This window comes from Cibotium barometz, chromosome 21 (assembly GCF_041138505.1).
Source record: "Cibotium barometz isolate CiBa-2024 chromosome 21, ASM4113850v1, whole genome shotgun sequence".
NCBI lineage: Eukaryota > Viridiplantae > Streptophyta > Polypodiopsida > Cyatheales > Cibotiaceae > Cibotium > Cibotium barometz.
The window spans coordinates 32630006-32650602 of NC_141066.1; the positions used below are offsets into that span (position 1 = coordinate 32630006).

The following is a 20597-nucleotide window of genomic DNA, read 5'->3' on the forward strand; positions in this document are numbered from 1 at the left end:
CGAGGACGTAGCCCGTCTGTTTCTCAAGCATTGGTATCCAATTTGTGGTTTGCCTAGCACCATAACATCAGATAGAGATTCCAAGTTTACCTCGCATTTCTGGAGGGCATTATTTGAAAACTTTGGAACTAAGTTGCAGTTGTCTAGTGCATTCCATCCCCAGACAGATGGCCAGACAGAAATTTATAATCAGTTGGCCTTTGGTCCTCAAGTCATACTGTCATGACCAGCAGTCCAAATGGGAGCACTATCTTTCGTTGGTCCAAGCTATCTTGAATGACACGCATTCATCCAGTGTCGGACGGACTCCATATGAAGCAGCCTTTGGTCGCCGTTTTTCTTCTCTTTTGACGAGAATGGTGTCTCCATCTTTAGAGGCTAATAAAACCACGGAATCATTTTCCGAGATCATTGAGTCAGTTAAGGACCGCTTGAGCAAAGCTCAAGAAGCATATACCAGACAGGCAAATAAGCCTAGACGAGATGTCCACTTCAAGGAAGGGGATTGGGTCTATTTGCGTATCATGAAGCAGAGATTGAAACAAGTGGGCAAACGTTGTCCCAAGCTTTCATTCCGTAGTTTTGGCCCTTTTCCAATAGTTAAGAAGATAAGTGATGTCTCAATGAAGTTAAAGTTGCCTGCCAGTTGGACAATGCATGATGTTTTCCATGTTTCTTGGCTAAAACCATATGTTGGTCCAGAAGTGTTTGATGTTTCAGATGAACAGCAGCCAGACGTGGTAGACGAGGCAGAAGTTATTGAGCCTGAGCAGATCCTTCTTCATCGATGGAAGCATGGTTCCGGTCGACGGATTCGTCAGTTCTATACAAAATTCCGAGATCGAGGCACCCATGAAGCCGTATGGCTCGACGAGGAGTTCTTCCAGGAGTACCCCCAGTTATTGGCGGACTACTTGGAAGCCATGAACCTGCCGCCAAGCTAATCAGGAGGGAATGTCACATGCACTCTGCACTCAATGCATGGTGACAAGATGGTTCATCATCAGAAGTGCAACAGTTGTACAATTTTAGAACCCAATAGGATGATATTTGTCGTACGTCGTGACCCCATTGTACATCCTCAGTCCAGGATAAGTCAGCCACGAGCTACGTAGGTCATTCCTCAGCCTTAGCGGGTCAGTCAGTCAATCAAGTCCCTTAACCCACTTGGAGAGAATCATTCATGCATGTAGAGTCGGTAGAAGCCTTAGGGTTTGCATCAGAAAGCACTCTGCATCCTGCATAATATGCATTCATATGCCTGTGCATCATTTCGAACATCCCCGAAGCCTTAGGAAATTTATTGGGATTTATCTGGTATTTTTTCCATATTTAATAGTATTTATTTAGCATTATTTGCATTATTGGGCATTTATAAATATAAAACTTTATTAAATGACCAACCTCCAATTAGTATAAATAGGCTTGCATAGAGCCTATTTTCTCATTCAGTCTTCATTGTGCTAAGAGCTCTCCTCCTCAGCCCTAGGAGCATTCTTGCCTTCAGCCCTAGACTAATCCAGCCCTTGGAGCTCATAAGCTTGCTTCTCCAGCCCTTGAGAACCCCTTGCTTCATACAGCCCTAGGCGCCTGCTATCAACCTCCAATCAGCCTGTTTTCAGCATCAAAGCAGCCCTGATTCAGTCCTCTACAGTCTCTAATTCAGCATACCGTCAAGCATCAGTTCAACGCCAGCATTCAGCCTGCAGTACCCTGCGTTTTTCTGTCCAGCAGCAGAATACCTCTGCGTTTCTGTCCAGCAGCCTCAGTACCCTGCAGTTTCTGTCCAGCGGCCCCAAAACCTCTGCGTTTCAGTCCCTCAGCACCCCTACAGGCCTGCGTTTCTGTCCACAGCAGTTTCCAGCCCTGAATCTGCAGTTTGCATCAGTATCCAGCCTTCTGTGCATCATCCATACATGCAGCAGTCATCTGGTGAAGGTAACACAGCATTCATAAGTGTTTTCAGCATTCTAACATAGTGTAGAACAGTCCACCTTCTTCTTCTCTCAGCCTCAGGTGTGCAGCCCTTCCTCACGCCCTTGGGAAGAGTGCATAGGCTCGAGATCAGGACATCGAGGTGTTTCTACAGCAGTGTACAGATCAGCCACTCTCCGATCCTCCGAGATCTTGCGTTTGGCTTATCTAAAGTCCACAGTCATTCTCTCTAAAGAAATAAAGCAAATACTATCTCGTTATCGGGATAGGGGACCCTTCAGTGGGTAATTCGGGACCCAATCTGGTGTACAGTTCTCATATCTCTCTCACTCATCTCTTTAAAGTTTGAAGTATTGAAATGGATTGCTAAACTCACGAAACTCAGGATACAGAAGACGGTGTGAGCATTTGTGTGACAGGATCTTCCAATACAAAGACTTCCGCTGCATATCACAGGCGAGCACTACTCCAGGTGGTGGTGCAGGTGGGGCGATGGCCTCTGTGGTATCGTGCAACAGGACAATGGCGGAGACGCGGCGCCGGCGGGCGACGACGGCATGGCCTTCGAGACAAGCCCGGGCGTGAAGGTGTACAACAGCTTCGACGCGATGGGCATCCGGGACAGGCTCCTGTGGGGCATCTATGCCTACGGCTTCGAGAGGCCCTTGGCCATTCAAGGTCGCGCTATCTGTCCCATCATCCTGAACCGCGATGTATTTAGGGGTTACTTGACATGTCTTCTATCTTTATCTCTCTGGGATATGGAAAAAGCGCAGGGTATTGCTGTGGAAATCAACCCTGGTTTTGGCACCGTGCTTGGATGGTGTATCTATGGATTTCTCATGGAAACAGGACATTGGTTTTTCGGGAGGAAACGGGACTTTGGTTTCGAGGAAACAGGCCTATGGTTTATGGAATACAAGCCTATGGTTTATGGGATACAGGTCTTTGGTTTCATGTGGAAAACATGTCTTTGGATTCATGTGAACAAGTTGTAGTTTCTCGAGGTTACATGCAAGCTGTGGCTATAGGGAAGGACATGTGGTATGGTACAGTCCTATTGCTGTTTGGGAAAGGGTTTGAGGGATCCATGGTAGAGATGGAGAAGACCTTTGGAAGCAAGGAGGTGTTGTACAGGTGTGCCTTCTCTATGGTATGCGGTGCTGTAGTAACGAGAGCTCTTATTTGGAAGTCCTGGGTGAAACTATAAGGGATCCTGTTGGTGGAGGATTCTACAAGTTGTACTTTGTACTCAAATTTAATCAAGTAAACAAATACCGCAAGGGGCGCCACTACGTTTTGGGGCCAATCAGTGTCCTTGTATTATTTGCATGAGCACTCTAGCTCCCCCTGTTTGTTCTCCTTTTCCAGGTTCTCAAAGGTGTTGAAGTGTTTTGTGTGCGAGTGTTTGTTTCACCGCCCGTCAAATTTCTAAAGGCCGGTTTCATGGTTCCATTGCTGGGATATCGTCAACTTTCTCAAGGAGGCGAGCCCGTGGTTGTCACATCAAAAGCTTCAACATGTGGAAAGTGAAAAGGTAGTACAGGAGACAGTGCAGGATTATAGCCTTTGCCTATATGAGGTGAAGAGCAAAAGCTGAGGATGAAGCTCATGAGAAAAGACACCAAGGATAAGAAGTAGTCAGCCAGGAACAAGAAGCAGTTGAAGTGTTATGGTGCAAAACATGGGTTGAAGGCTATGGCTTTCGACACTTTTTTTTTATCACCAGTGGTATCTTCACGAAGGCTTCATGGGTTCAGAAGGCAACTTCTTTCTATGTTTAGCAGTGGTGATCTACTATGCTAGGGGACTTGTGCTTACCACTTGGATGGAGTGCAAGCAGGTTTTGGGTGCTTGAGGATGTATCAGATGAGGCTCAGCCAAAAGTGGAGGAACTTGATGAGGTTCTTATTCCCGAGCAGATACTAGCACACAAGGAAAGAAAGGTACGAGGTAAAGTTTCCTGTCGCTATCTTGTGAAGTTCAAGAACTGTTCACTGATGGATGCGAAGTGGATGGAGGAGGGTGACTTAGTAGATTCACCTTAGGTAGTGCAGCTTTATCTTGATGCCTTTGAGTTGGGGCCGATTGTTGCGACGGCTCATTCAAGTTCAGCAGAACTGGGGTCTGGAGCATTGCCTGATGCTCAAGAGGGGGGTAGCACCTCCACTCCCTTGTTACAGACACGCTCAGTTGTTATCTAGGAGTCGCTTGGTGACATCTTTGTATTCACCCGAAGGTACTGAGGCTGTCAGTACATCTGCTTATGGGACTTCTATGATATTGTGTACTAGTCACACGAGATGGTAAAGTTGAGTATGGTTCACAGTCGGCCGCACCTTGAACTATAACTGCAACTATGGATGGTTTTTGCCTTTGGAACTAAAGTATGACTGAGGAAATTTTGGGACATTGATCTTTGTCATATGGTTCTCGCTGTTCTTGACCACAAGATTGGTCAATTGGATATTGAGATGATGCTATTTGTGGAGTTGGTCTCCTTTGGAATGGCATGGTTTGGTTGAGCTCAAAGTCTGCAACAACCTGAGCTAACACTTCGAGACTCTATGAAGGGCATAAGTCTTGCGAGCAGTCTTAGAGTTGGTTTGGTTCATGGATATATGTATCGAACTCTATTTGTGCATGTATGCATACACTTTTTGAGGTATTATTGTATTCTAGTGCCATTGGATCCTAGTACCATTGAGAATACATTGGGTAATACTCTGGATTGTGTCGTGTGATGCATGTATATTGGTATGATACATCAAGTACTTTATTATGTTCATGGATGCATCACTGGGTGTGGCTCCTGCGGGATGGCCATGTACAAAGTAGGTAAAGCATCAAGACAAACATATGTGGAAAGTACTTCGTGGATGTATAGTTTAGATGCATTGAGTGCCTTCATATGCTCATGTTTGTACCTCCAGTCGTGGGTCCTGCGGGATATCCATGGGTGTAAGGCTTGCGAGCAGTCCTTAGACTGTTATTTTGGAGTAGGTAGAGCATCTTGAGGAGCATATTGTTTGCGAATGCATATATGTGTCATATGTAGAATGATGCATGGTTTTGTTTTTGGCTAACACAGGTTACGTGTTTCCACTTGGTTTTAGACTTTTGCTGCAGGTTCTGAAGGAACAAGCAAGAGTTGTTTGTCACTTTCACGTGACGGTGTGGCCTTATTGTCCAGGATGATTGTTTCATCACCCAGATGCACTGGAAGGGGCATTGCTTTTGTCATATGGGGAATCTTTGCTCTTAGGATGCCTTACTATGTTATTGAGTGCAATTAAGGACGCTTGCTATTTTTCAAGAGGGGGGTATGTTACGACCCGTGTTTTCCTCTGGACAGTATGCAGGTGGGCACGGGCACGGGATGGACAGTGTGAATGGCATCCGTTTGGAGTCCAGAAAGAAACCCATGTGTGGCCAGCCCAAGTGTGAAGAGGACAAAAGGAATTAAAGTTTAGAAGGTTTTAAAACCTTTGATGATAAAATAATAATTTTTATTTGGAGGATGTGCTTTTGCTATTGCTTTTAGTTTTTGGAGAAAAGCGAACTGAATCGCATCCTTGTTAAAAAGTTTAGGGTGGCGGAATTCGTTGGTCGTGTGGTGTGCGGGCGCTTCCTCTCCTTGTATGGCTGGTTGCAAGGAGCACAAGCGACGCATAGAGCTTCAACACAGGTAGCACTGGACAGAGAGAGCAAGGGTCGGTGTTTTTGTTTGCTTTCCTTCGGCTATGGCGAGCACTATTGCAGGTGGTGGTGCAGGCGAGGCGATTGCCTCTGTGGTATCGTGCAACAGGACAATGGCGGAGACGCGGCGTCGGCGAACGACGACGGCATGGCCTTCGAGACAAGCCCGGGCGTGAAGGTGTACAGCAGCTTCGCGACGGGCATCCGGGACAAGCTCCTGCAGGGCATCTACGCCTACGGCTTCGAGAGGCCCTCGGCCATTCAGCACCGCGCTATCTGTCCCATCATCCTGAACCGCAATGTCATCACCCCCCAGTTTGGCACCAGCAAGACCTCCATGATCACTCTCGCCGTCTGCCAAATCATCGACACCTCCATCAGAGAGTTCTCTATTTTTCTCTCTATGGGATGCACGTGGGTGGCTGGTTGGCAGGAGAATAGAGATAGGCTCTCTCTCTCTCTCTCTCTCTCTCTCTCTCTCTCTCTCTCATCGTGAATTTGCAGACCCTATTGAAGAGACTTGGATAAAGAAGATCAAGCTAGATATACATGGGATGATGTTCACGGAAGAGAGGTGTTGTTCCTCTTCGTCTTGAACTTATGTGTATTCAGGGGTTGCTTGACACGTCTGGTGTCTTTATCTCTCTGGGATATGGAAAAAGCGCACGGTATTGCTGTGGAAATCAACCCTAGTTCTGGCACTGTGCTTGGATGGTGTATCTGTGGATTTCTCATGGAAACAGGACACTGGTTTTTCGAGAGGGAACAGGACTTTGGTTTCGAGGAAACAGGCCTATGGTTTATGGGATACAGGTCTTTTGTCAAATCCCCACGGATCCCCTCGTGATCGATCTTGGTTCGAAACTCGAATCTTGCAAACAAACGAACAAACAAACAACAAGGGGGTGCAGGCCTGACTCACCTCCCAACCATGACAGCCGTGGGCGAGCCCACAGTCTTGGCTGTCCCCACCGAGCCACGAGCTGAGCTAACTAGGTTGACGTACTGACCAATCTCCTCCTCGCGACGTCCCATACCGCCACGAAGCTGCCCTCGCGGGCCTCGAGATTGCTGCCGGCCTCGGCTGCATAAAGCAGGTGCACGTCTGCACTAGATCCAGGCTCCAAGACCATAGAGCTCTCACAAACTCGCGAGACTCTCTATATCCAATAACTAACCTTGGCCACCCTTTTATAGGCTCTTGGCCGGTCATCGGGCGTCCACACTTGGCCGCCCGCCCGTCCATACTTGGGTGCCCGCCCATTAGTATATCCCTAACTCAGCTCGTCAATCAGCCTGCCTAGTTCCAAGCTTCCCCAAGCCTCAAACTAGTCTTGCATGCGTATAGCACACGGTAGATACCCACTGTGCACATGACATACTCCCCTTCCTCTAAGAGCTTACTCCTGAGCTCACTAAAAAGCCAGGGTAATCTCTCTGAAGAGAAGTCAATGTCTCCCATGTAGCGTCCTCCTCAACACGATCCTTCCACTTGATCTTGTATTCCGTGATAAGCGTATGACGCAATCGTCGTTCACGAAATCCAAGAATCTTTTCAAGTTCGTGCGGAACAAATGTCATGTCCTGGACCTCTATGATTTCTTGAGGAGTAACTAACTGATCTGCTCCACCCAGTACTTCCTTAAGTCTACTGACATGAAATACAGGATGAACTTTCACATGAGAAGGCAAATCCAATTCATATGCAACTGAACCAATCCGTCGCGTAACACGAAATGGTCCACAGTATCTAGGGGATAATTTCGGAGATCTACCTGTCCGTAAAGTCTCGGAATCTTTCGAAACTCGCAAATACACCATCGTTCCTTCAGAGAACTCTCTAGGTGAATGATGTCTATTAGAATAAAACCTGTCTCGGTCTTGAGCACTTCTAATAGATTCCTTTGCAACTTGTAACATTTCCTGCATATCTTGCAAAAAATTAAGTGCTGCATCATGCTGAAGTCCTGAGAATCCTACTGTAACAGGTGATCTTGGTTGAAAGCCGTACATAAGCATGAAAGGACTAAACCCTGTACTCGTATGCTTAGTACTGTTATATGCAAATTCTAACATAGGAAGATAATCCTCCCATGAATTCTGTCTTTTGGATACATATGCTCGAAGCATATCCTCCAAAATCTGATTCACTCTTTCAGTCTGGCCATCAGATTGAGGATGATCTGAGGAACTCAAATTCAAAGTTGTTTCCAACTTCTCAAAAACAAGTTTCCAAAAGTCACTCGTAAACTTAGAGTCCCTATCACTGACTATGTCCTGCGGTAACCCGTACAGTCTCGGATGAGCACCAGGGATCAAGTCAATACGATGATCTACTGCCGTTCAGGTGGTAAACCCGATGGCAATTCCTTAGGAAATACATCTTGAAACGAATCAAGTATCTTCTGTAATTCTTTGCTTTCAAACACACTTAATTCATTCACATCCATGGAAGGGATGAGAAAAGAAGAAAGTGGAATCAATACACAATGGAAAGCAGTATACAATGAAGAATTCATTATATTTCCAAAATCAATTGTATTTACAAGAGGTCCCTGAGAGGGATGAATACAATCACCTAAAATACTATACTTGGTGTCCCTATGCTGAAAAGAAAAAATATGACTAGACCAATCTATCTGGACATCAAGAGTCTTAAACCACTCAATCCCTAATAACAAGTCTACATTTTCCAGATGCATAACATAGCATTCTAGAGTATCTTTGTAGTCCTGAATCTGGATTGGAAGCATCTCCACCTTGCGATCCCAAACTTGTCTTCCCGCAGGTAGACGTACCTCATAGGTATGGTCGCTGAGTGTCGTATCAAGACTCAATTTCTGCACAAGTTTGTAGTTAACAAAGTTATGCGAACTGCCAGGGTCTAACAGAATGTGAATTTTATGGCCATTCACTTCTCCATAAACTCGGAGATCATGCATGCCAAATACTTTAGAATTGAACAGACAATCAGAACAAGTACTAGGGCGAGAAAGTACAGTAATTGACTTACCTGTCAAAGACAACTGGTTAGCTACCTTTGGCTTGGGTCCTGCGTTTGTCTTGGTACCCTTTTGCTTTGGGCACTCGTTACGCATGTGTCCTTTTTCTTCGCAGATAAAACAACGTCCTTCCTTCTTGAGCTTCAAAGCCCTAAGGAGTCGTTTCTTCTTCGTTGGTGTCGAACTTGTATTCTTCGAAGGTTGGTATGAAGACTTGCCTTCATTCGTGTTAGCCATAGGTGCGGAGAACTTTCTTTTATGCTTGTTCCCCTGCTCAGTAACGGGTTTCGACTTGGAAGAGACCATCGTATCATCATAGATACGAGCTGAATGGATGGCCTCGTCCAATGTTTTGCGTTTGTTATTTTTAACCTGTAATCGGTACGAGTCTGGTAAACCAGCTACGAAAAACCCCAAAAGAGTAGTGGGATCCATCTTTGTAGCTTTCATCTGCAAGTCACGAAACTTCTGGAGGTAGACCTCATAAGTGAGGTGCTGCGAGGTCATGGTCAAAGCTGAAAACCGGACAACAACATCGTAATCATCCTCTTTCTTGAGGAATTCTTTCTTGAAAATGTCTTCAAATTGTGCCCAAGTCGTTGGCTTAGAGTTCAGTTCCTTCCACCAAAGCAAAGCTTTGCCGGACTGCTGCTAACTGTATCTTCTTTCCATCATCATATGGATGAAACTGAAAGTGAACTTGCCACTTGTGTAGCCACGTGTCCACGATCTCCTTGGTTCGCTGCTTTTGCTCGCCCCCGAACAGTTCCGGAGTAATATTGGGGCCTAAAGCTGAAGCCAAGGTATCCATACCTGAGAAAGTAGAGAGGGTAGTGGTCAAGAGAGCGATGGAGTTCTGCAAAGCCTGCATCTGGGCTGCGATTTGTGCCTGACGTTCCGTCGAAGAAGCTTCGAGAGCTACTTTAAACTCTTGGAAATCTGATTTTGACACAAAATCGTCAAAAAGATCGGCATCAGTGCCTTCCGTAGCCGGCAAGCCTTCGCGTTCCACGAGGCGCTCCAACTCTGATTCTTGGGTCGACATCGTGAAGAGGGTACGTGGAGAGAAAATTCGATCTTTGCACAATGAAAGTGCGAGCGAGCTTGAGAGCTTGAAAACTTGAGAACGTGAGAACTCGAGAGATGTGTGGCAAGAAGCCCACTTGAGGGGGCTTATAAAGGTTTCCCAAAAGCCAAAAAAACTCGAAAAGCTAGGCTTAGCTTTTGCTTTAGCTTTTGTGTTTTTTTTTGTCTTGAATAAATATATATATATATATATATATATATATATATATATATATATATATATATATATATATATATATATATATATATATATATATATGGATATATATATTCGCTTTTCTTTAAAAAAAATAAACACCTTTGGAAACCTTGGAGAGGGGAGGACTTTTAAACCTTTTTTTAAAAAAAATTTAAACTCCCCTAAAAAAAACAACAAACGAAAGCACTATTTTTTTTTAAAAAAAAACAAATGCTTTCCTTGCGTTTTGTTTTTTCGCTTCCCTCCTGGATTAGCCCGTGAACTGCCGGCTGCTGACGTCGCCATGCTGCAGTCGCCAACCACTACCGGCTCCTCGTCGACGGCTGCTGCTGACACGCTGTCCTCCGCCTGCAAGAGTCCGCGTGGGCCTGGGTTTTCATGGCATCGTGGCCCTGCCGGCCTGGCCTGGGCTGGGCGTTCGCTTGGCCTAGGAGCCGCCTGGGCTGGCTGCGCTAGCCTGGCCACAAGGCCACGTGGCCTGGCCTAGCCGCCGGCCTGGCCTGGTTGCTTGGCCGCCTAGTCTTAGGCGTCTCCAGCCCGCCGTTAGCCACTGCCTGCAAACATGTCAACGCATCCACCTGCCCGCGTAGCCACCTTCTCACACGTGCTCTCTCGCTCATGCGTTCAACGAAAGCAACATGCTTTTTTTTTTTGGTTTTCTCTCCCTGCAGGTTATGCGACTGCACAACAAAAGCAGGCCTCTTCTTTGCAAAAGCAATCAACCCTTACTAATCCTACCATCTCCCATCAACATGGGTTTCTTTGATGAAGAAAAAACACATACCAAATCTGAAAACTGCAGTATGCACAGAAAAAACAGCAAGCTTTTTTAACACATACCGTTCTTCGACCTCTTCTTCTCTACCTACCGACTTGCTCGTTCACGAGGTATGCTCTGATACCACTGTCAAATCCCCACCGAGCCACGAGCTGAGCTAACTAGGTTGACGTACCGACCAATCTCCTCCTCGCGACGTCCCATACCGCCACGAAGCTGCCCCCGCGGGCCTCGAGATTGCTGCCGGCCTCGGCTGCATAAAGCAGGTGCACGTCTGCACTAGATCCAGGCTCCAAGACCATAGAGCTCTCACAAACTCGCGAGACTCTCTATATCCAATAACTAACCTTGGCCACCCTTTTATAGGCTCTTGGCCTGTTCATCGGGCGTCCACACTTGGCCGCCCGCCCGTCCATACTTGGGTGCCCGCCCGTTAGTATATCCCTAACTCAGCTCGTCAATCAGCCTGCCTAGTTCCAAGCTTCCCCAAGCCTCAAAACTAGTCTTGCATGCGTATAGCACACGGTAGATACCCACTCTGCACATGACATCTTTGGTTTCATGTGGAAAACATGTCTTGGATTCATGTGAACAGGTTGTAGTTTCTCGAGGTTACATGCAAGCTGTGGCTATAGGGAAGGACATGTGGTATGGTACAGCCCTACTACTGTTTGGGAAAGGGTTTGAGGGATCCATGGTAGAGATGGAGAAGACCTTTGGAAGCGGGGAGGTGTTGTACAGGTGTGCCTTCTCTATGGTATGCGGTGCTGTAATAACGAGAGTTCTCATTTGGAAGTCCTAGGTGAAACTATAAGGGATCCTGTTGGTGGAGGATTCTACAAGTTGCACTTTGTACTCAAATTTAATCAAGTAAAGAAATACCGCAAGGGGCGCCACTGCGTTTTGGGGCCAATTGGTGTCCTTGTATTATTTGCAGGAGCACTCTAGCTCCCCCTGTTTGTTCTCCTTTTCCAGGTTCTCAAAGATGTTGAAGTGTTTTGTGTGCGAGTGTTTGTTTCACCGCCCGTCAAATTTCTGAAGGCCGGTTTCAGAAAGAGCCACCGAGCGGAAGGAGTTAAAGCTGCCAAAGCCTATCTTCGTGCCAAAGGGGCCCACCATTTTGGAAGAATTTAGAGCCACCATTTTGGAAGGATTATCAAATTGGTATCATGCCATGAATATCGTCAAGAGGTTTGCAGTGGATGCTAGACCATTGCAAGTTTTGACAAAGAAAGTCGTGGGATCTTTGTGGACCAAAGTTGAAACAGAATCCTTTGAAGCATTGAAACTCTATGTTGGCAAAGGACCAGTATTGGATATTCTAGACGTTTTTGTGGTTGAACATGATGAGCTTGCATTCAAATGGTCTTGAACCAAGAAGGCCATATTGTGGCCTATGAACGTCAAAGACAATAAGGTAGCAGATGCATTATCTGGGAGACTCCTGAGCCATGCGGTTTCTATGGGTTACCATATGGATTTTACTTCAATGAAGAATCTTTATGCTACCAAAGAGGATTTCAAATATATTTTGGAACTGATTGCAGAATGAAGATATGGTGACTTCTTATGTCATCAAAAAGGATTTCCTTACGATGCAAACCTGTTTATGTAAGAAAACGATTTGAGGCCAAAAGTGAACAAAGAAAAGCCATGGTCCACCTTATGTAGGGCAAAGAAGCATACTGACTACAACTTAAGCTTTGGAAAGCTACTTTTATTGGCCTTGTATGAGAAAGGACATTGAGTTATACGTTCGAGAATGTTTGGTTTGTCAAAAGATCAAGTTTGATCGACAAACACCAGCAAGATTATTGCACCCATTGAATGTTCTATGGGAGAATATTGTTATGGATTTTATCTTTGGATTGCCAAAGTCGGAGAATGACGATATTCGGACCTTTTTCAGGATACCAAGAAGATGAACCATGTATGTCAACGGTTGGACCTTTCATATCATTGGAGGACACATAATGCCTTCCATGACAGTTGATTGAAACCATGTACAGATTACCCCTAGAGGAGCATGTTTTGGAGGATCCACTAGGGGTGGAAGAGCCAGAACAGATTGTGTTCCATTCTATGAGAAAAGAGGAAAGACATTGGTCATAAAATCCCTCTTGGGAATGGATGCCAAAGAAGTACTTCAAGGACTATCCAGATATACTACGAGCTTATGAGGAAGTGGTTGGTCCACATGTATTTGAAGTACGGATATGGACGTCTTGCGATCAGGACGGATTCAAGAGAGGGGGATGGTGCCTCTAGCCCTCTTCATTGTATATAATGGACTGAAATTGATCATTATTCTGCTTATATAATGATTATTTGAACATGCTCTAGTTTGGGTGGCAACAATACCCGATAGCCCAAGGAGCGAGATTTGTATATGGGAGGCAACAATGCCAGATGACCCATTGGACGACAACAATGCCAAAATGAGATTTGTATATGGGAGGCAATGATCCCAAATGACCCATTGAACAGCAACGATGCCAGATATCTTGGACTTCACAGTCGCGCTCTCGTTGCAACCAAATGGCCCAGATGACTGTATTGGATTTCGTAGTCAGGCGATCAATGCGACCAGATGGCCTAGATAACTATTGATGAACTCCCGGGCGATCATCGTGATCAGATGGCCTTGAGTGAATTCTCGAGCGGTCCCAGTGACCAGATAGATGGCCTTGAGCGAACTCTCGGGTGGTCCTAGTAACCAGATGGCCTTGAGCGATAGTCTGAGCGGTTTCCCTCGGGAGCCAAATAGCTCAACACAGTTTTCGATGAAACTAGATATCAAGAGCCAGATAGCTCAGCACAGTTTCCGATGAAACCAGACAGGACAATCCATGAACATGAGAATCATTACTTGTGCACTATATACTGATGTATGTTTGAATTTCTTTGACTTTGTGTGCTGTTTTTGATGTGTGGACAATGCTTGGATTTATGGCACGTGATAGTCCACTCGGCTCCAAACTACCTGGCCAGTACTTGAAGTACCTAATAGACGCGAATGATGCATAACTGTTTGTTGACTAGCTTCTGTCTAGTTTTTGCAGAGCATAAGTATGCATTTGTTATATCTAACACATGTGACAAGCCCTGAAGAAGTACCATCAAGAACAAAGACACTGGTCAAAGATAAGGCATAGAGATATTGCCATATGAGCAGATGACATCACAGATATGGGAAAAGACTAGATGCACAAGCTCACTCGACAAGGCTAGTACTGGGAAATATTTGAAACATATGGATGTACTTGATGTACTGGGAACATATGGATATACTTGGAACATATGAATGTACTTGCAAAAATATGGATATGCTTGGAACACTTGTAGCCCGCGATTGAGAACAGCTGCGATGTAAGAGGGAGCGAAAGTAACTATTTGGCCCTCCTAGCTCTATTTCAAATGATAGAACCCTTGCCCGGACACCGAACAAGTGAAAGAAGGCATGGGGACAAGGACCATAAGGTTTGCTCAAGAAAAAGCACTAGTCTTGGTCAAAAAGCAAGAAAAAGCAAAAAATCAAACTAGGTTAACCGCGAGCCAAGGGCACCACTGGCAAGAGAAGACTGAGCCGGACCAAAAAGCTAAAAGCCGCTTTTTCAAAAAGTAGCTCCAACGCTGAAAAGCAAGGCCTTGAAGTTAGAAAAGCAAAGTTAAAGAACTTTGACAAAAGTGAGTAATATTTTATTATGAAGTGGAAAGCAAAGGGAAAATGGTAAAAGCAAAAGCTTGGTTAAGCTTTTGGTAAAAAGCAGAGCCCTCTTCGGGTATAAAAAGGCTTGAACCTCTCTTGTAGCATCATGAAGGAGATCGTGGAGTGTGTGTGGATATCATTATGATCATGGAGAGCTTCTTCGTCGCCATCAACACCTTCTCCAACTTGCTTTTCAGATGTACAGTCAACCCTAGACTTGTATGGGCATATGCATGGGCGATACGGACGCGTGTATGGAGCTGTATGGACATGTGTGGAGCTGTACGGACTGAAAATTCCAAAACCCTAAAAATTTCAAAAACCCTAAATATGCTCCAAAAACCCTAAAAACTACTTTTTGGAGGTTTTTATCGCTCAAAGTCCATTAGAACAAGTTTTATGTCAATTTTCTTGCCAAAAAGAGCTTTTACATGGTTTTCTTCATTGACAAGACTGTAGGAGTTGTGGAGATTACTCATGGGATGAGCGAGTGATCCTTGGATATGAACTAGGACTAGAACCTAGACTTGGACTTGGATTGGAACTTGGACTAGAACCTCGACCTGGAACCTGGACTTGAATTCATTGGATTTGGATATTAGATCTGGTACTACCCCCGTGAGAGTTTCTTGTGGGTCATCGTCATGGTGTGCTCGACATCAAAGATCTTGTGCCTTGACATCGACTTGGATTCTACTTCGACATATTTGTTTGTTTTGTATTCATTGAATGTATTGATCCTAGCCAATGTGCCCGTGGATTGTTCCTGAATAAATTCCTAAAAGTCTCTCTCTCTCTCTCTCTCTCTCTCCCCCTAGTTGCTGCTTCCGGATGCTCCCTATTGATGTATTGTAGGGCTAGATACTTACCTTCAGTCCTTTCTTTTCTTTTCCAAATAGTGTATCAGATCTCATATGGTTGTAACTTTGGTCTCATAGGTCACTTTGGCCTTTTGAAGACGTTAATATAACATTTCATTTCTCTCTCCCTCTCTCTCTCTCTCTCTCTCTCTCTCTCTCTCTCTCTCTCTCTTTTCTGCACATCTACTTCAGTTTTGTGCGTTATGTTCATCGTGAAAGATTTCTGAATTCTGAGCATTTAAGTTACCGATTCGACCCCAAAGCTTCCGCATGTTACAGGTATGGCACGCTAAATTGTTGCCATCAGTACCAAGCAATCTCGTGGCAATTAGACCTCAAGCTTGAGGATGGTTCAAGGAGCATCACAACACTAAGGAATGGCTTTTTGATACACTATATACCTACAAAGATGTACAGAGTCTCCTTTTGGGAACCAAAGCTTAGGTAAGATGACTAGAGAAGGATGGAGAGACTACAGGTGATCATGTTTGCACGCATGATTCATAGTAAGCCATCAATGTCTCGTCCCATAATTCTTGCAAAACTTAGCACCAGTCCTACTTCCCTTTTCTAGACAATGACATCAATTTAGCATCTACATGGTAAATGAGGTGATAGCTGGAGTGGTAAGGGTGTTTATCTAGGACAAGGAGGTCCTAGGATCTAGGGACGTGACTGCATGTGACATCCCCTCCTGCTCAACTTGGAGCATTGGAACAAACCATAGACCTTTGCTCCACAACTTCCCTCCATTCCCAACATGTCCATCCATAGGCTCATCTCCCAACTCTTTGGCCCTGCCAAATTACCTGCATTGGAATTGGAATTGTTGGCTCTTCTTTTGGCTCTTTTGCCAATGGATGCTCTACTGAGATAGGAAACTCGTCTATTGCATTGAGATCTTCTACAGCACTTGTCTCATCCTCCTCCGTATTGGCTTTGAAGAGACACTTAAATCGTTTAGGTGTTTCTACCAGAGACCTGGGCATTTTTTTCCACTACATGTTCCAGCAACTACATGGATGCATTTCTTCAGCCAGATTGTCTCATCTTTATTCCATGATATAGTTACTTCATGTATAAATTGTAACACTTTTGATCTTTTGTAGACAATAATATTTCCTTCTCTCTCTCTCATGAAGAACACAAAAAACTTACTGGTTGAACAGAGGTCTAAATATTAAGTAGCAATGCTAATTGGCACCTGTAATGCTGGAAAGAACAGTGATTCGATAAGAGCTGGTTTATGGAAACCGATTCGAGGAGCTACATCTCGAGTCATTCTGAAATAGGGGTCCTGCAGCCAAAACATAAGGTATCTGTAGAAATGTGAGACATTCAATGAGAAACCTAGCAAAACATTACATCTGAAAAATCAAGAAATGGTCCAGAAGAGTGGATAGCTGCATATAGATAGAGAGAGCATGCAACACAATTAAAGAAACGCACCTGATCAATTGCACATGGTATTAGACAATGAATATCTCTTCTTTCCCCGAACAAGTGAGGAAAGGATGTCGAGAAAGATGGAGCTGCCTGCAGTCAGCCAAAAAAAATTTGCTTAATTGAGCTTCTACCCTAAAGAATAACTGCATAATATCAAAATATAAAAGATTGTCTTCATAAGATAGATGGCGCAAACATAATGAGCACCTCAAATATACTAAAGGCCTTACAATGGTGTTCATAAAGATTTTAACCTTCAGTAAACTGAACCATAACAGTACAAAGATGTGAATCTAAAAACTGGGATGATAGATCATAAAACACGTGTACAAGATAACAAGAGATGTTCATGTTGGTTGTAGACAGCTGCCAGGCTTTTACAAGACAGATACAACTCAGCGTGGAGGTTCTGTGCACAATTCCAGCCAAGTGAGATTGAGTTCCTACCTGCACGGGAGGAAAGCTCACTTTGCCGATGTGATCTTCCCCTGTAAATCCAAAAATTCCTCTAGCCTGCACATGCCAGAGTGACAAACAAAAGCATGGCAAATGCATAATTTCTCTGTGCAAACATAATGTGCTAAAATCAGGGCCACAAATATATAAACACCAAATCAACATAAACATTGAAATTTGACTTGGAAGCAGTGTGCAAAGATACCTCATTGACTGGCACTTTGAAAACCAAACTAAAAGTACATGCTGTGTGGTTCATGAAAAATTCGTTTTGATATACAAATACATAAATATTATATATTTGTTTGCACACAGATTAGAATTAGTACAATCCAGATAATAAATAATAAGAATATGTTGCTTTTGCCAATTTATAAAAAGAAAATAATCTAGATCCTGTAAGCTTTTGTAGCTTCCTGTCTAGGACAAAATTTGGGCCTCTTCATTCTTGGCAACCAGCCAGCAAATGCCAGCAAGCTTTTCAGGGTGCAATGAAACGCTAAAATACAATGTGTAGTATGTAAACATGCTCACTCCCCCCAGTTATGTGTTTCACACATCAAACAGATGAGCCGGGATTGGCAAGATATGGATGGGGAGTCTCCCCCATTGCAACCATGTGTCCGCCCATCAAAGGGTGATCTGTAAACAACCTTAAAAGGGCAAAGATACTCATAAACAGCCATTATTTGAAGTAGACACGTGTAGATGTGAAAATGCTTACTTGATTCAACGTAACGCACTTGGCAATCCGCACCATATTCTGATAAAAGTTTCTGGAAAACAGAAGCCTAGTAAAATACCTTCTTCACGTATCCCACGACAATGTTAAAATCACAAGTCCCTTACCCTCCAACATAATCAAAATCACAAAAGATGAAGGTTCTACTGATATCAAAACCACACGCAATTATGTCCTTGGCGTTCTCCCGAGCCAGGCGTCTACTTTCCTCCACGGTGATGCTTTTCCACATACACTTCTCATCATCCGTGAGTTGTATGACAAGAGGTACTTTAAAAGCATCTTGCAAATATCTGTAAATATATATCAACATATTTTTCTTCCAAGATAAGAATCTTCAAAAAAAACCTCCATAATTTATATGAAGGAGCAAACAACATCTATACTCAGAGGCTTTCAGGGATATAATGAATAACTACAATGTCTCATGGCTGCAATGATCTAGTAGTTTCCTGTTTCATCAATTCGAGCATGACTAAGTCTCTAGATATACATATGCTTATATGCCCATGCATGTGTATGAATTCATAGATACACATACCTGTATACATCATAAATATGTGTATATATCATGTAGATGCACATAAATTTTTTTTACACATCCCATACATGCTCATATATTCGTCTGTGAATGTGCATAATTTGTTTGCACTAACACAAACATGAATAAATCTCAAAACATGATTAATAGTTTACTAACTTTGTAAACAAAAATGGGACGAGGTGTCCCAAATGTAAAGATTCCGAAGAAGGCCCTCTGCCAGTGTAGAGATAAAACCTCTCCCCTTTCTCATAGATATTGAGGATTCTATCAAATTCTCTGCATTCAAAAGAGCAAAGAACACCAAGAACCTTTAGATTTCAAACCCTAAAAATCCTAAAAAGAGACACACAGATGGATGAAATGTGTGCTATAACGGCGTGTATATACTCACATTCATATAAATGATCACATGTGTATATTCATGCATGTGTGCTATGAGGGCACGTAGATATCATACTTGCACGTGCAGACACGTGATCACATTAAGATGTATAAATGTTCACACGTACAGGATGAGAAAGAATGTCCATTATGAATAGGAGTAGAGGGTGTGTGAGCTTTTCTCACGTGTATGAAACACTGAAATCTCATAGTAGCATATACATGACATTTGTGAATCATGTGTGTGTTATCATGGCCTGTGTCATAGAAACACACACATAGATGTAATCTGTATACACATACAAATTCAAAATCCAGGTGCAGGATGCGAAAAAAGTACACGGGTGCATGAAGGTATAGAAGATGAGCATGTGTACATACTCGTAGATACATATACGTGATCATATATGCATACACATGCATATACATAATCATGTATGTATATACAGACGTACGTATATACTATACAGGATACATTAACATGTATGTATGAGCATAAAATACAGGGATACAAATAAATATACAGAATCGTTTAAGAACACATGTGGACATTGGAGCATAACAAAGCAAGAACCTCAGCCTCGAAATCCTCACAAAGAAAGCTTTATCTCCACACAGAAAAAGCCAAGCTTACTCTCTACACAGAGAAGGAAAACACACCTGTGAGCAAAGAAGACTCCTCTGCGAAGAAAAGGGTGGGCAGGCTTGCCAGTGATACTCTCTACACGTTGAACTAGGGTTTGCTCCAGCTTTTGGCAGCCGAATTGAACTATCAGTTTATCGTAGTCGATCCGGCCACCGTCCTTTGCAGAAACCTCCCATGGAGTAATGATCTGTTCCTGCTCTTCTTGCTCAGGGCCCCCATTTTCTGCGAAAGCAGCAGCAGAAGCCATCTCCTGTGGCCACTTTGAAAATCTTAGCTAAAACACATTCCTTGAATCTATGATCATTGTCTAATATATATAGATCTCTATATTCTTATTCTCACTATTCTTGGGCAATTGTTACTTTTGGTGGATGGCTATCCTCAATCAGTGGTAAAAACTTAAAAATGTTGGGCCCACATGCGCGTAGCTGAGTTGGCAGAACAATTGGGTTTCATTGTGAGGAACCACATTCAATGCCATCAAACTGCGTGACAGGGGTGTGTGTTGTGAGAGCCGATGGATAATCCACCTTCCCACTAACACAAAACTTAAAAATGTTGGTTCTGGTTTGTATGCCTGCGTGTACGTATACATGTGCCTATGGACAGAGACTATTATTTATTGTTATTTTTTTAATCTTGGCTTGAAAATAAAAAATATACATGTTATCACCCACACACACAAGCGCCATCGCTCGCATAGGGGAGATTCAAACCCACAACCTAAAGAATCTCAAACTCCATTCCTCCATTCTAACTGTTGCACTAACACACGATCGACATGAGACTATTATTTATGTGTGTGTGATGATAATTATATAATAATATCATGTTTCTTATTTGAATTTCACTTTATATTATGATATCATCATACTAGTTCAGAGACAATATTATGTCTTTAAATTATTATTATAATAATATTATAATTTATAAAGAATTTTACATTATTTGAATCATCATTCTAGACTACTTTAAATTACTATAATAATGATGATTCAGAATCGCCATTTTAGAGTACTCTAAATTACTGTGACAATAATGATGTGTCTTAATTTCTATGACAATAATATCATGATGTAAAGTGATTTTATAGAGATAGTATTATTATTTAAAT

At 43.4% G+C, this 20597-nt stretch overlaps 1 protein-coding gene across 4 annotated transcripts in view; it reads right to left on the reverse strand.

Annotated features, from left to right (window-relative positions):
* LOC147627093 (Nucleotidylyl transferase superfamily protein) overlaps positions 1-19849 on the reverse strand; it is a 39329-nt gene extending 19480 nt beyond the window's left edge. For all 4 annotated transcript variants that reach the window (XR_015268442.1, XR_015268443.1, XM_086815665.1 and 1 more), the window contains exons 1-7: positions 19498-19849; positions 18613-18732; positions 18020-18205; positions 17895-17946; positions 17162-17227; positions 16718-16804; positions 16473-16565 (exon numbers count right to left, since the gene is read on the reverse strand). Coding sequence is in view for 2 of the 4 variants with exons in the window: in XM_086815665.1 (XP_086671791.1) it covers positions 16473-16565; positions 16718-16804; positions 17162-17227; positions 17895-17946; positions 18020-18205; positions 18613-18732; positions 19498-19730 (837 nt within the window). In the remaining 2 variants the exon portion in view is untranslated. The remainder of the gene's footprint in view (positions 1-16472; positions 16566-16717; positions 16805-17161; positions 17228-17894; positions 17947-18019; positions 18206-18612; positions 18733-19497) is intronic.
* Between the last annotated feature and the right edge of the window lie 748 nt (positions 19850-20597).